This window comes from Ixodes scapularis, unplaced genomic scaffold (assembly GCF_016920785.2).
Source record: "Ixodes scapularis isolate PalLabHiFi unplaced genomic scaffold, ASM1692078v2 PGA_scaffold4__175_contigs__length_147842914, whole genome shotgun sequence".
Classification (NCBI taxonomy): Eukaryota; Metazoa; Arthropoda; class Arachnida; order Ixodida; family Ixodidae; genus Ixodes; species Ixodes scapularis.
In genome coordinates this window covers 1,781,312-1,798,592 of record NW_024609879.1, presented here as the reverse complement: position 1 = coordinate 1,798,592, position 17,281 = coordinate 1,781,312, and the positions used below count along the sequence as shown (strand labels likewise).

The 17,281-nt window shown below is 43.0% G+C and overlaps 1 protein-coding gene across 1 annotated transcript in view; it reads left to right on the top strand.

Moving 5' to 3' along the window:
* Positions 1-17,281, top strand: part of LOC8026823 (ryanodine receptor) — a 561,398-nt gene that overhangs the window by 404,634 nt on the left and 139,483 nt on the right. Inside the window, exons 77-79 of the mRNA XM_040217827.3 lie at positions 1,274-1,409; positions 4,232-4,285; positions 8,620-8,735. Of these exons, the coding sequence (XP_040073761.2) occupies positions 1,274-1,409; positions 4,232-4,285; positions 8,620-8,735 (306 nt within the window). The remainder of the gene's footprint in view (positions 1-1,273; positions 1,410-4,231; positions 4,286-8,619; positions 8,736-17,281) is intronic.

The window sequence follows — 17,281 nt, the reverse complement described above, 5'->3', positions numbered from 1 at the left end:
AGAAATGATTCCTTTGTCTGCAATCTGAATTTCTGGTTTCCAAAAGCAATTTGCCGGTTCCACAATCCTAATAGTGAAACGTTATAGTGTTTTTTTTTTGTAGGGGCATGCATTGCGCGGTATTTGGGGAAGAAAACTTCCGTTTTTTTTTGTTTTTTTTTACAGCTGGAGTGGTTGCTGTGCAATGTCTGTGCGTGTTGTGTATGTTTCTTCAGGGCTTTTCAAGACTAGCAACATTCGCAAAATTTTCTGAAATTTTCACTTTTAATAATTATAGAATGGAGTCCTTTGACTCAGTGGAGCAAGATGCTTAAAATATATTTCCTTGGCATCCACTACGCCCTATTATTACTTGCTCATCAAATTACTTTCAATTGAAGCATTTTTAGGCAAGGATTCACCTCCTATACTCTAAAGAGTGTTCTTAGGCTTTACGGATTGTTTTTAGAAAATATTAAAAGCCACACCACTCGGGTCTTCGCAGGTGAGTTGTACGGCAAGAAAGCCATAATATAGAGGGCTAATCGTCACGATAAGCCGGGTAATAACTAAAATATGTTGATTGACATTTTATTTAGTTAAAATGAACATGCTCTGATTAAAAACTTGTTGGGCGTCATCGAAAACTACTGAATAAGTCATTATTAGGATGATTTAGAGCGCGTGAGAAGCGCGGTGGTGTGGTAGGATTATCATCCGCGTTTTCGCGTCGCCGGCCTTATATCTGCTGCTCACATGGGAACTTTAGCACCCCCTTCCCTCTTCACATGTGTCTTAAGTCGTTCTGCGAATGACTGGGTTTCCGATGACACTAAGTAAATTTCTATACAAAAGAAAAGCTCAACTAGAACGTTAGGGACAGAAACACAGAGAGAAGAAACAGACATGCGCGTGTTGCGAAAATAATCTCTGGAGAAGGGAAACAAGAGGGACAAAGGGCAAACGCAAATATCCAAACACGGCTCCTCTTGTTCCCCTTATCCAGGGATCATTTTCGTCACACTTGTTTAGCTCGTTGATCGTTCGGCAATGAATAGTTTAATTTTGTTGTGAGAGAAACACGCTTCGAATTTATTCCAAACAACTTTTGCCTTGTCTGAAGTAGATACATGGGAGGCAGGTATAATTCAGAAAATTAAAAATATCGTTATTTCTTGAATTAGTGAAAATTTTTAAGGATACAGTAGGCTCCCCTGCAATACCACCGGGAGATTTATACCCTTCCCGTCCCAGACCATGTGGACCGTGTCTGAGTGGCCAGTTGTTTGTGCAGCTGTGATGGCCACACTGGAGTCGAGCATGCCTACTTTGGACGACCTGATGGGACAGGTGGAGAAGTTTGTGACTGCCAACGGGAAGTACTCTGAACAACCCTACATCATTGAGGTGATGCTTCCCATGCTGTGCAGGTGAGGACGCTGTGAGCGTGGGTGCGCAGGGGATATTGATTCCACAATTTGTAACTATATAGTGCTTATTTTTATAAACCACGTGCACGAATAGTGTGTCGATGAACTAAGCTGTTATTATGTTTACTCGAGAATGCTTTGATTCGTCGCTTTATTGTTCTGTTTGTTTAAAAAGACCTATAACTATCTATTGGCAATAGATCATGTTCAATATGTGTATTCTCATTTGTATCGTTATGTTGTTAAATAAACCGATAACGGTTATTGAAGGAGAAATAATTGTGCCAACATTGCATAGAGTACACAGAAGGAGCGGCATTGCTCAAGAAACGACATTGCACATGATCCATAGACGCTGCCATCCTTCTACAAACATTACAATAGACATAGATGCGGAAACTGTGCAAGGCCCTTAGGCAGAAATAAATGTAGCATTACTGTATAGGAGACAAATATTGGGCAGAAAGGCAGCTAAAGTGTTTGCCAGACTTGAATCCGGAAACATTGCATATATACTGCAAAATTTCCGTAAATATTAAAATATATATAGGTGCGAAAATATCGTCATAACAGGTTTTATTATGGAGAAATAAATGTGGAACACTGCGCAGAGTGCAAACATTTTCGAATAGACAGAAATGTAGCGAAATCGTAGTAGAGGCGGAGACGCTGCAGCATTAATGCATACATTACAATAGACATATATGTGGAAACATTCGAATATTATGCTTTGCTAAAAAAAAATGTAACAATACTCCACTAAACGGCAAATATTGCACTGGCTACGCAGAAGCAGCAACGTTGCACAAGTCTTAGATGCTGAAACATTGCGGAGGCAATTTGAATTGTATTAGAACATATTTGTGCCGAGGGCATCGGACACAAAGCTTTCAATGGGAAGCTTGATCATAACTCAATTCAGCCCTGGTCTAGACGCAGCCGACGCTACGAGCTAACGGGACTAATTGGGGAATCTAAACTAAGGCATGGGATAACAGTTTACGCATTCTGCTCAAACTACAAAGTACAAAAAATAGATAACCTAATTAAAAGGATGATAAAAAATATTACGTACGGCACACACCTTGAGGACCTAACCTTTGAAGAGCAGCTGACCAACCTGGACCTGTTGGCCATTGATAACCTACGCAAGTTCGAAGTCCTCACAAAATATTATTTCTCGTGTAATTTCAGAGTACAGTCCACCAAACAAAAAAGTCTTAGGCACACAGAACGGTTTGACATTCCAAGGATATACCCCAATTATGGGAAAAAAATGCGGAAACATTACGTTCCTAAATATTTCAACGATCTTCCAAATAATTTATTTGATCTCTCGTCCTTAACAGAGGTGAAAAAAGAATTAAGGAAATGGTTCAACGTCGTACAAAAGTGAAAATGAGTATGTTTTTTTGGACATTTGCGTCTGAATGTTTACATGTAGATGGTCTCCTTGTGTTCTCTTTGTGTTCGAGATATTTTCGTACTATTGCAAACATATCATGGATCGAGAGGAGAGGGGAAAATGCATTTTTGTTGTCGCTTTTTGCTCTGTTAACAAACCCATTGTGTTCTCCTAGGTGTACCCAACTTTCTGCGAAGTGCAATGTAAAATATATGGTTGTATAGGACAAACAGCATAGACAGTTTTTTTTTCTCTTTTTTTAGCTTTGACCATATTTGGAAAGCGTGTGACATGTTTTATTTAATCTATCCTTTTATTTCGCGGTAAGGTGCAATGTTTACATAAAACTAAGTTTGTAACATGTGGTGTCAAAATTGAGATGTGTTTATTTTACGCTTGTTTCTTTTTCTCTGTTCTCTTTTTCTGTTTGATTTGTTTTTCTTTTATGGACTGCCTGTTCTCACACACAAGCACGCAAGTGCTTTCGTGAGGCAGTAATTAATGTATGTGAATGATTTTGTGCTAATAAAACTATTATTATTATTATCATTATTATTATCAAGCAGTGGCAAAACCTTTCCTGTTTATGATGATTCAGCGATACCAGAAAACGTATTGAAACATGACGTAAACTATAATGGAACGCTTTTGACGCTGTCTAAGTTGTCCCATCAGCTCGTAGCGTCGGCTGCGTCTGGGCTTAAGCTGAAACCAAGAATAGGTCCAGTTCCCCTGCACATACTTGAGCACAATTCAGTAATAAAATATAGTGACACTATTACCTAATCAAAAGAAGTGCACATGATTTTGTACTTAAACAATAAGTACCAATGTGGTCGAAGACGGAGTTGTTAAGCTATGTCGGCATGCTATGAACAACGGATTGAAGCGCATAAGTAGTACAGAAAAGGCTAACGATCCAGAATTCCTGACGCCGGATAGTGGTTATAGATTCGCGTTTAGTCATATTTGAAAGATGAGACAAAAAATTATTACACACTATACTTGAGTACATGCGGATTCGAGAATAAGAGACATGATAACAGGCAGATGCTGCATCATTATTGCAAACATTACAGAAAACAGATGTTGAAACATTGAAATGAAAACAACACTGAAATGAAAATCACGGTGTTGTATCAAGGGTTTTTGAAGTTCAGTTGCGAATCTCAGAGTCCACTTTAGTATGCCTAAATTGAATTACTGTATTTTAAATACGCACTATGGGACTCGCGAAAAATTTTGCAACGGTCGAAGTTTTCAGTATATGGGCTTGGCTTAGTTTATTTTGGTATGCATCGCGAACTTGTAGGGCCGACGCCAGATTATATATTTGGAAAGGAACTAAATATTTGAAGGCAAGCACTGCTATCGCATGAGTTGGATTTACAATGTCTCGTTTGTTGTTTTCCTTTAGCTACTTGCCATTTTGGTGGAGCCAAGGACCAGACAATGTTAATCCGACCACTGGGTAAGCAAAACCTTTGAGATGTTCGAGAAATCTGCGCCTTTCGTGGGTTTTAATTTTAGTCTGGTTGTTTTTGTGGAGATAAGCTCTCCCGCTTTTCATTCATTGGGACTGTATACCTTGCCATTGGCCGAGTTATGGCGAAGCAAAGCACAATATCGCCTCTCTTTTCTATCTGTGCAACTTCTTCCTGTTCTTTCTCTTCATCACTACTCATGATTCCTTTATCTAGCAGTAAGATATGAGATATTTGACCTCAAATTCATTTCTAGGATCGTAGTACAGTTACAAGTCGCTTAAGCTGATCAGCCACTGCGGCACGTGATATCTTCCAATATCGGTGATACAACTGTTTTTGCGCTTAAATGAGCCCATGTATAGCAGCTGAAACTATAGCTTTTCTAGCCGCGCCGGTATTGCAGGGCTCGAGCATCGGGTTGATGACTGATATTTTTTTCTGTTCGATTTTTACCAAGAAACAAAGTAATCGTTGCAAAGAAGCCTGTATGTAGTGCTTTGTTACGAACATTCCTGAAGCCTCGAGCCAGTTAATAAAAGATGATAAAAAATAACCCTCTTCTGTGATCCTACTAACACTACTCTCTAACCGTAGTTGAAGCGGAATTCGTGCGCAAGAAAAATTCTTCGGATTTCTGAGCGGAGCACACATCACATAAAGAAAACATGGCAGTTCCCAATGCAGCGCAGTGCCGTCAAACCATATCTCAAAACTGCGAAAGAGAGGCTTCGCGACGAACAATGACCAGTTTCGGCGGTGGATCAATTCCTCCAACAGTATTTTGGCGGCGTGTCTGATAATTCTCCCGAAACTGCAGTGGAGGTGTTGAAATTTAGGGGGAAGTTAGTCTGTCTCCGCTGTAGATGGCCGATTCGACTATCTTCGGCCATGGCTGCACAACATCACAAGCGCGCTGCTGTCATTCAAATCGGGCAGATGCAGGACTCGGGATTGTTGTATTGTACAGTCCGAGCTTTCGCTTCACGTGTCTCAAGTCAGTGTACGCTAACCATGTGGCGCTAATCAACTTAACTACAGATCTTTGTCCAAAGATTCCTCCAGAATCTGAAAAGAGTTTTTTAATAATGATAATAATAGTAAGAAGAAGAAAAAAAAGAACAACAGCAATAATAATAGTAACGATAATAATATTATTAAGCATAATCATAATAATAACCATGACACTAATAATAACAATAGTAATAATTATTTCAACACGTTTGATAACACATCGGAACTGTTAAAGATGACTATGTTTACGGGCATATCAAAGTCAACGATGGGTTTGTGGGACGACACCCTTACAAAAGAGAAATGTCCGTACAAATGCTAAGTAAAACATTCCCTTTGAAATCTCAAAGTATAAGACCAAGGTACCCCCCCCCTTTCAGCACAGGGTACTAAATAGTTATGGCGAAGCGAGAAATAATAACACGTCAAACGAAAATACAAATGCAAGCGCACAATGCTAAGCAAAGTTATATCAAAGTCACACACATGCACAAGATATGAAGTAGTACAAAGCACTGCAACTAAGAAAAGAGAGTACAAAAGAAGAGGCAAGATTCAGAATTTGAGAGAGCTATGGTAACTAGGTTGCACATCGGGAACATCCTACATACACTTGGAGCATGAATTAAGTATTATCAAGATTAACAGACTTGATTTTCTTCTTTAGAGTCGTCACTGAGCTGATGTCATGAATAATCGGGGAAATCGTTGAATTCACGTGCCACATAACAATCGCGCGATCATTTTCCATACCAAGTACAGCAAAGCAGCACAAAACAAGGAGAGCGGAGCAACGTGCCGAACGAATGTAGTGGTGTCTTAATATCATTGCGCCAGCAACTACGAAGTACAACGGTCTGAATAAAAAGTGAGCGGAAATTCGGCAGTTTAAGGCTTGCACAGATGTCGGCACTGGTAGACAAATTTGTACTGCAGAATATGCTGCTCAGTATTCCTCTTAATGAAGTGTCCACTTTTGCCTGCCAGCGACCTGAAAAGATACCAAACACTGTTATGCCGTAGCGAAGCACACTATAGGCGATCGCGTAGGCTATTAAAAACCGAACACTGAGGGGCATAAAAACCCGTGTATTATAGAGCATGCAGGGTATAGTCCGTAGTTTGCCGCATAAGTAGGGCATGTGAGTATTTCAAAACGTCTCAAAATCAAAGTGAATACCCAACTATTTCACGCAGTTAACTGACTCAATCGAGTCACAGTTACATGGATTACAACTTGACGAGTAGAGAAGAAACTTAACATTAGCGTGGTGTCTTTTAAAGGATTGCGGGAACAGACAAGCTTTTTTTTTAGAGTTGTTGATGTCGCCGAGATTCTCCGAAAACCAATCTATTCGATTTGTGACATTTGTCTGGAGAATGTTGGCTGCACAAGGAAAATTAATATGACGCGAAGTAAGGAGGTATCGTCGAAGTATTCATAAATGTTGCAGTCATTGACAGTATGAAGCACATCATTAACGGAGATGTTAAAAAGTAAAGGCGAAAGAACAGTTCCTTGAGGCACCCCTGTTTTTAAAGAAAGTAGAGAACTTCTATATACCCCGATTGAGACAAACTGAGAACGATGGGTTAGAAAATTTTCGATTAAAGAATAATATTAGTAATGATAAAATATTAATTATGATCATTAGTAATATTATCGAAAATATATGTATTATTTAATTTTCACTTCTTGGGGAGGTGCGAAAGGTAAATAAAACATTTTACCTTGTACATTGCTCAGCGAAAAAAAATAGAATGAAAAGACATTAAAAAGAATTAATAATCTAATCAACCAACATAGCTTTAAATACAATATAGGTAGCTTGTGATTAGAACAGAATAAATAAAAAGAAAAGAAACGAGAGCACACGCCTTTACAGCTGAGTATGTACTATTCAACAGAACCTTTTCATCATAAAAGCTGAATTCAAATGGTAGCCACGCGACACGATTGATAGTCTGGTAGAAAGCACTTATGTTATTTTTAAGTGTGAAAAGTGAAATATCGTTTTGTTTTTTTTTTAAATTTCAATAACAACAGAGCGATCCTTCAAAAGCTGCGCTATTTTACAGGCTGTCAAACCTGATCCTGGAGCTCGCATTTCATATCTCCGCAATCTTCTTCGTGTCAATTACTTTGTCCAACACAAGAAGTTCCTTTTCCACCAGAAAATGTGTCGTGTTCCGTTTTAATGAGGCTGTAACTGAAACACCGTAGCGGTGATTTGTGAAAAGCTGCATTTTTTGAAAGTGGAAAAATGCACGCAAGCTGCTGAACTAATTCAATGAAAAAAAACTCCATAAAGAAAAGATTGCATTTCATATTTTCTTGACTGCAGTCAACGTCGGCACACATTGATTGAGCGGTATCACATAGAGAAGAAACGACTGATTTGGCTTTAGCTGTCTCTGGTTGAATTCTGCCAAGTATTCACCAGCTCAGCTGCGTGCTCGCCCTTCTTTCAGGTCAAAAGTAGAAAACTGATACGTTCGTCCGCTAACACCGATATTGAGCCCAATGTCACCTCTCCTATTGAAATGGAGGGCCGACGAGAGAACTGCACCGACCGCACAAATCAGGCGCATCCGTCCACGGATTTCTCTTTTTTACAAATGCCGCTTCAAAATTAAAACTAAATTTAAATTTAGGCTCCGCAATCTTGTAGTGAGTTTAGTTTATTTCTACACAAGAAATTTTATAGACAATAACACAGAGAAACATAAGGCCAAGACGACGGCACCACACATGCCTTTCCGTTGCGTGGGGTCTCGAGTTTTTGTCATCATGTTTAAACCGCAACAGTTCAACGTCATTACAACACGAAACCAAGAAACAAAAAGGGTTTAATAATATCGATAATTGTGTTGTATGTAGGTTTAGGGAGCGCCGGATGTTAGTCAGCCTCAGTGGACATCTTGTTTCTCAGGCGTAGATGAAACATCCTGCCAGTGCAGTGCAGTCACTAGCCTGGGGTCTTTAATTTGCCTAACACAGTAGTGATACAAAACCGCACGCCGGTACGATGGTGATAAAAATGAACATGGTCCGGGATTGAACCCAGGATTCCTGTGCTCTGCAGCGCAAGCGTTCGATCCACTCGCTCAGAGCTGCGGTGCGGTAACACAATTTTGCAAGCTAGCCTTCATCTTCTTTGTTATTTCTAAGACCAGCTTATTTGCGCACCTGCGTTTTCTTCTGAAGTTTTAGCTTCTTTGTCTTCTCGAGCGGCGAAGGATCTTGGAACATTTCTACCTCTCCATGTGTAAAACCATTCCATGAAATGGCGCTGCTTTCGTCCAGGAATCACGTGACGATGGTGACAAGCGACCACTTGACGAACCTGCTCAGAAACATCCTGAACCTGCTGAGAAAGACGGTCTCGGTCGAAGGTTCACCCTGGATGATCACCTTTGCAGGTCGGCCCTTTGGGATCTTTCAATTTCCTAATTTCGGTAATGAGGTTGCATGGCACATTTCACTGGAGATGCGAACAGTGCCTTTCAGAATAATACTGTACAATAGACTCAGAGTGATTGAACAAACCTTTTAATTATTACCGGGTCGCAATCCTCCTGGACTTCAAAGTTCCGTTTATGATGGTGCTAAAAATGCTAGGTCCGTGTCGTGCCTCAAATGAACCTCAGATTTTTAAGTAATCAAGCATCTAATTATGGAGTGTTTACTGCAGCAATGGAAGCGGCATCTCTCCTTTTGTAGCAGGTTTAGTTGCAGGTAGAACCTTGGTCTGGAGCAGTCACTGATGCTTTTGGAGCAGATGCTAGCACATATGTTATTACGTTACCTAAAAATAACGGTAACGCTCAAAGACAGCCCATCTTTAATGGTGACTTAAGGCTTACCTTTTATATCTGATCTAAATTTAAACAGATTTTTTTTATAAAAGCGGGTAAGAGTTAGACCAGTGACGTCTTCACCAAATTATTATTAGTTTCAACCGACATCAGATGAGGGGATAATCGCCATATTAAGTGGAAAAAGGGACTAAAATGTGTTTATTGACTTTTTTAATTATTTATTTTAGAGGACATGTTGGAATTCCAGTATTGACGGCAAATACTATAGGGGCCATAGCAATTCATAAAACAAATTGCGAAAAGGTAATGGTGTTTAAAAGAATAATTAGTAAATATTGGCGTTTTTCCGCTTGATTTAAAAATTGTGTTGAAAAGAACCTCATTACAATTACGTTTGGAAGAACGACGTAGTCGTTTAGGTCACTTAGTCAATTGTGTTGCGCACCCTCCAAGGGCACACTGCCGAGATAGTGGCGATATAATTCAAACGACGAAGTCACTCTTCGGAGTGTCATTGCCGGCAGTGCTTGCAACGCTTTTTCTGAGCGTAATTTTAAAATCTAGCGTTCAAAAATCAATCGACTGAAATTTCAGAAGCATCACCCTTTTGCAAATGCTTTAAATTTCTTTGGCATCTGATACATATTTCCGTCAATACTGAAATTCCAACGTGACCCCTAAAATCGGTCTTTAAGGAGTTAATTGAGACATTTTTGTTAATTACTCCATTTATCGTGATGATTATCCCCTCAACTATGTCCGCCGAGCCTGATAAACGCACTGTGAAAGTAGAAGTGTAAATGAATCATCATTCATTTTTTATTCATCTGTTCGAATAAAAAATTAAACACCCTGTATTAATGAGGAGGAGGAGGAGACGGAAGATGAGGAGTGGAGAGGCATACCCTGCCCTCCGTACCCTACCCTCCTCCTCCTCAAGAGCTGCGCTCTTATTTCGCATTACAGAGATGTGTAATTGTCTTTAATTTCTGTCTGGTTGTTATGGACAACTCGCGTCATGGACATTCTCTGTAGGGAATGGGAGTTCCCCCCTAAAAATATGCAACGTGAGTGTTCATATTAACGAGATGTCATTGCGCGAATACTATTTTATCAATATAGCACCTTCAATGCACTTTCATAATAGCCGCATTAAATATTTTACTGATAAAATAAAATACCAGTTTAACGTCTAAAAAAGCGATGTAGCCTTTTTAAGCTTCGCACGCGTGAGTCAGCTATTTAGTGTTTGGTTTTGCTTTTAGTACACTTTCACGCACGATGTTTCGCTGCTATGCAACCATGGTATGGAGAAAGGGTTGTCAATAAAGCTAAATATACCCGTGCATGAAAATATTCACAATCGTTGGAAAATTAATAATATAATACTTTGCTTTACTTGTAGGTTAAAGCAAAAATGCCCCTTTGGCTTAATATAAAGATGTTCAAAAATATCCCAGCAATTACTTAAACGATAAAATACAAGTAATGTTAACTAGCGGGAAAATTCAGACTTACTACGCCACAAACAACTTTTCATTTAAATCTGTGATTGCTTTTATAAACCTGGTGTCTCGGTGTATATGTTGCACCGAGACACAAACAGTCCAGGCAGTCATCGAGACACTAAGAGTCCAGGCTGTTGCGTTCCACTTGGTGTTAAGGAGAAGAAACCCGTTCTTGTAGTGCAACGTTGCCCTTAACATGGTACATGGCTCTGATCGCGCTGAGCGTTCCCATATAGCAAGGCCGGGTGACATCACTCAAAAGAGACGAATTGGACGGCTTTAAGCTAAGCTAGCTGGTTCATGCTTATTAAATTGCCAGCTGAACGTTTAAGGACACACACACACAGACAAACAAAAAGGCAGACACACCGCTGAACAAGCAACTATTTTAATGAAATCTTCGTTCTCTTTAGTCTACATATTGTGCTAAATGGATTCTTCCACTTTTTTCTATATCTGAACCTTCGTCTTCCACTTTTCCTCCTCTTTCATGTGCCTGTCAAGTCTGCAGTTCTTTGCAGGTGCACCGGTTCCTTGTGGGGCAGCGCGATTGACGGTGCACTCACGCAACGATCTCCCTTCGCATCAATAGCAAGGGCCTCGAGAATTTCTCGAGCAACCCTGGTGAGATTTTTTGCCAAGATGTCAGTAGTGGCAAGATTTGGCGCACATGTGCACACGCGACAATGGACCGCGAGGTGCGCTGCTGCTGTGATGATTTTCACCGACGCTGTGCGCTCACTTGTTCTGTCATTATGACAGAACGAGTGAGCACGCCAAATGCAACATTGGACATGTAGCTTTTTTTTTTCAAATGCTACATTGGACAAACAGGAAGCTGCATTAATGGCAGAACGAGAGAGCACGCAGCGTTGGTGAAGGCCATCACAGCAACAGGGGCTAAGCTCGGCACGGAGATATCCAAGGCGAGTTCTGCGCCAAACTCGCCGCCTGTCGCGATTGGTCGGCGCCGTGCATGACGACACGCGCCGTCACTCCCTAGACCATGACGACAGAAGGGAGGGTTTGAGATTGGTTTGAGGCGGTCAAAGGGTGGCATATTCGGAACTCGCGGCGAGATGCTGCGACGTCATTGTGACATGGCAGAAGCAGCCGCGGATAGAAAAAGCTTGCCGGCACCGACCTAGGCGAGTTTGGGCGAGTTGGGCGCGATATGAGGGAGAATCGTCCAAAATGGCAGCGTTTTTGTTTGTGTTTCGCCGTCGGCGTAGCTATTTAAGCCACGCCAATGTGATTGACATGGGCGCCGTTGATTTTCAACAACACTATCACCTCTCGAAAGACGTGGTAAGGTGGCTGTGCGATGAACTCCGTGGCAAACCGGGCTTGAGACGATGAAGTCGTGAATGGACCGTCGTCCCCGTCGTGAATCCTACAAAGAAATTCTACTAACTGAATCCTAGAAACAAATGTGTTTTTACGGCAATCTGCAACCAGGAACGCAATTTATCATTACCTACAGGCTTTTATAATTATTCTGACGGTTTGCTGCGCTGCGTAGATGCAAGAAAAACGCACTTGATAAAATTCAAACTAAAACAGAGGATAGAAGAAAAGCTATGTCTTGAATGGCGCAGACTAACAACTGTGTAATTTCTTTCTCATCTTTCTTTCTCCGCACCATATTTTGACGAACAAATTGGTCGCTAGTAACGATGTCGCCGGAACATTGCGACATCGTTACCTCTAGATAAGTAATTTAGACAGTGCAGTACGACTGCTAGCCTGGGGTCTTTAACGTACAACACGCAGTAGTGATGCACGACCGCACTCCGGTGCGATGCTCATCCAGATCGACACATGCTGCAGAACCCAGGCCCTCCTGGGTTCTGCAGCGCGAGCTTTCGCTCAACGCGCACCCTATTTTGAAAAACAATTGGCTGCGTTTCCATGAATGCGATCGTAGCGCAACGAATCGAGTCACCCGCAGCCTGTCTTCTTACTTCTTCCTTCTGCCCAACTGCTACCAATCAAAATCGTGAAATCTCGACTCGATGCGCTACGGTCGCATCCATGTAAATGCAGCCATTATTGTGGCTGTGTGGCTGTGTGAGGGGAGAAAGATGAAAAAGAAATTACAGTTGTTAGTCTCCGCCATTTCTTTATGTTGTTTTTCGTCTATTCTCTGCTTTAGTTCAAATCTTTATCAAGTGCGTTTTTCTTGCATCTACGCAGCGCAGCAAACCATCACAATGTCTAACCAACTAGCCCATATCCAAGCAATATTCGTATCATTAGCATCCGTGCTGTTACCAATTCTTATTTGTCATTTACAATTTAAATAAAAAACAATTGGGTTGTGTATATGTTTATACAGCCTAAAACTTGGTCTGCCTCAACAGGCGACGATTCTGCCAGCTGTAGTTGAGAAATTTTGCCAGTGCGGTACAACCGCTAGCCTGGGATCTTTAACGTGATCACGCAGTAGTGATACACGACCGCACGCCGGTACGATGCTGATCCAGATCGAAACGGGCAGGGCTGGGGATTGAACCCAGGATCCTGGGATCTGCAATGGAGCTTTCGCTCGACGTGCTCCGAGCTGGTATGCGCTAGCCCAACCAGCCACCGATCCCCCGATATAAATCAAATTAAACCCTTCACCGCGGAGCGTAGGGACAAATCGGAGCTACGCTGGGGAACTCGCCGCCGCCGGGGGGCTCGGAAATGTAACAGGAGTGGGGAAACTCGCCGGGGCGGAGTCAAAAGAAGCTCCTCCCCTCCCCCGTTACGTCGCATCGGAGAGACTCCCGCCAAAGGCGAGCTTAGCCCTTCAGGGCACCTCGCGGCCCATTGTCGAGTGCGCACATGTGCGCCAAACCTTGCCAACATCAACATCCTGGCCAAATATTCCACCAGGGTTGCTCGAGAAATTCTCGAGGTCCTTGCTATTGACGTGAAGGAAAATCCTTGCGTGAGTGCACCGTCAATCGCGCTGCCCCACAAGGAACGGGTATACCTGCGAAGAGCAGCACACTTGACAGGCACATGAAAGAAGAGGAAGAGTGGAAGACGAAGGTTCAGATATAGAAAAAGAGGAAGAGGAAGCTACCGACCTGATCGGACGTTCCCTTGCTTGCTCTCGACCGTCTTCATTATCTTGATAGATCTGAGCCCGTCTACACGTCCCTGACTGGCATCTAAGGGATCAGTCGTGACCGGGAACCGGCCACAGCTCATCGCGGCACGGATTGCGTCGGGTAACCGACACGGAATGAACTCCCAACCCGGTAAGCCTACACCGGCATCAGCGATGGATCTCTCCCAGCAAATTCCTGCTGAAGGCGACCACAACTATCATGTCATCCGGGGAAATCTGACGGGCAGCTCAGCTTTGAGAAAACGACCCAATGACATTGATGGCGACTCCCCCGAGTCGTCGCTGACACCAGCCAAAGTGCCGGCTGGAGCAAACGACGCAATGGATCAAGGATTCACAGAAGGTGACCTAGAAGGATTCATCCTTGTGGAGCACCGCCGACAAAGAACATCAGGAGTCCCGGTACTACTGACACCAGCAGACAAGGCGCATCGCCTCCAGCAACACAATCCGCTGATATTAAGCACCCAAGTCAACACGGCAGCACGCGGCCCCATCATACGTCATCGCTTCACTGCCAGGGGGGTTCTGGTGGAAGTAGCGGACGCCACTTCAGTGAACAAGCTCTTGCAAGTTCGCTGTCTTGGTGACATACCCATACAAGCAACCATACCCAGCGCCTACCTTCAGAACTATGGACTGATCAAGGCAGTGCCCACGTGGTTCACGGATGTAGAATTAAGAGATTACTTACAACCAGAAGGTGTCATCGCGGCTCGCCACCTTTATCGTCGCCGAGGGAAGCCTGGCGACGCCGCAAGTCCATCAGATCGCGTCGTTCTCACGTTTCGTCCGAACACAGCGCCCGACGAAAGTGAACCTAGGATTTACTCGGCACGAAGTCGTCGAGTACATTGAGGCTCCTCCAAGGTGCTTCAATTGTCAAGCCCTTGGCCATGTGGCGAAATATTGTAAGAACACCTTAAAATGCAAGAAATGTAGTGAACCACATTCTACCAAAGACTGTGTAGGCGGGACACCACCGAAGTGCGCTAACTGCGGCGGAGAGCATCCAGCAGACTATGCAAATTGCAAAGTACGTTTGGCTGCGTTTAACAAGACAAAAAGCTTCGTGCACGGTCCGCGACTGACCCCTCACATTAAGGACGACCCTCCACCTTTGTCGTCTTTCCCGCCATTGGATGTTCTTCAAGAATCATCAACCTCGACGGCCCCTCAGCAGCAAGTACAGCAGAGAACCCCTAAAGAAGCTAAGCCAAAACGTACTCCTTCGAAAAACAAGCAGGGGGCTCAGAATGAGTCCACCAATGAAACACAAGGAGCTACAGAAACATCAAGACCTGCTCCGCCACCTCCATCTAAACGCAACAAGCAGTCTAACAAGAACACAGATACCCATGCTGGGTCCACAAGGGGGCCACTGTTCCCAGCGCTTGGATTGATGACGGTCGGCGACATAATAAGTCTTATCTTCTCTGTCCTTGAAAGTTTTACTTCCAAGCTGCCATCCTGCACCTTTAAGAGCATCCTCGAGGGAATTATGGTCTTTAAACCCGCAATTGTAACAATGATCACCAGCATGCATCAGTCTAATGGCTAATGCCTCTTCTTTTGAAGATGATGTAAAACAAGCCACAGTATTTCAGTGGAATGCGAGAGGGTTACCTTCACGTCTTTCAGACTTCAGGCAGTTTGTATTCAAGTACCGGTTCCCGATCCTAGCCATCTGTGAATCACGTGTAGCCGCAGATTTCCGCCTGTCCGGATACGAAGTGTTTCAGTCGGCTCGGGATTCTGGCATTAGTCGGTTATTTCTAGCTCTTCGGAAAGACCTCACTTATGTTCACCATGATGTCCCATCACACCCGAATAATGAATACGTCTCTGTAACTGTTCGTAGGGGGAAAGTTTCATTCACCATAATTGCTTCATATGTAGCCCCGTCCTGCGTGTTTGACGTTTCTAGATTAAATGCTCTTATTAGACAGTGCCCAGGGCCAATCTTATTGACAGGAGACTTTAACGCTCATAACGCGGCCTGGGGGAGCGCAAAAACTACGCGTCGTGGAAGAGAGCTGCTTGATCTGGCATACGATCATGACCTTTGTGTTTTAAATGATGGGCCACCGACTTTTGTTCGAGGCACCCGTAGCAGTAGTTGCTTAGACGTCGCCTTTGTGTCACGCGAAATTGTCTCACGGAGCTCCTGGTTCGTAGATGTCGAGTGCCATGGCAGTGACCACATATCAACCTACACCACAATTTCTGGTTTCCAAGTCAACACCAAGCCTCATTCTGTATTATACACCGACTGGAAAATGTTTAAAGATGATGTGGAAGTGCGCCTCCAAACCACTGGTACCTATCATGAGTTTATATCTGCCATCCAACTGTCAGCAAAGGAAGCAACGAAAGCTGTTCACCTTTCGCCCTCCCGCACCACGGTGGACGCAGAATATGAGCGACTGCGGGCAATCCGCCGACGCGCAGAGAGGCGTGCAAGGCGCACAAAATTACCTGCTGATATCCGCAATGATAGAAGAACTCAAAAGCACATGCGCCGTCATCTTAACAAACTTTCCAAGAAAAAGTGGAGACGCACTTGCGCTTCTTTTGACCCACGTGCCTCCTTGTCACTTATGTGGCATATAGCGCGAGGGTTACGATCTGCACCACAGCAGAGAACACCATTTAATGCTCTCTCAATCTTCTTACGAAGGCCAGCTCTTGCAATTGCTGAGGATTTCTGTGCTTCACTTGTAGGCCCATCAACAGTGAATGCTATCGACCCAACAAGTGTGAGCTTTGGAGAGGTTGCTGATCATACTTCAAGAGCGATGGATAATATGTTTAGCGCATTTGAACTCGATCAAGTTCTGGCATCTTTGACTCACTCTTCATCGCCTGGACCAGACGGTATTACGTATGGTACACTTGCACACCTTGGACCTCAAGCCCGCCAACATCTTTTAGACGTATTTAATGCTTCCTGGCTGTCCAGCTGTGTCGCTCAGGAATGGAAAACCGCTTGCGTAGTACCCATCCTGAAAGTCGGTAAGTCTCCTTTAGATATCAAATCCTACCGACCTATTGCGCTTACAAGCTGTATCGGAAAATGCCTGGAACGAATGATTCTTTCGCGTCTGGAATGGTTTCTTGAATGTGTGTGTGTGTGCGTGATACTTTATTTCTTTCTTTAACCTTCGTATCCCTCATTCCCCGTCCCTACTCAGAGTAGCCAGTCAGGAGATGACTCCCGGCTAATTTCTTTGAATTCATTTTTCTTGTCAATAAAAAAAAAAAAATGAACAATATGCAGACTAAAGAGAAAAAAGATTTTATTAAGGGGGGACACTACCCAAAAAAGTGAATTCTTGAACCACTTGTCTGATTTAAGTGCCATTTACAGGGCTTGTTTCTGTTCACGTTGAGAACATTTGTGGCAAATTTTGTTAACCTGGGTGAAGTTAAAAAAAAATTACAAATGCTTAAAAAGGAAAGTGGGCGTGTCTGCGTAGGAAAATTATCATTTTGAAATGACTTATAAATTTGTCATT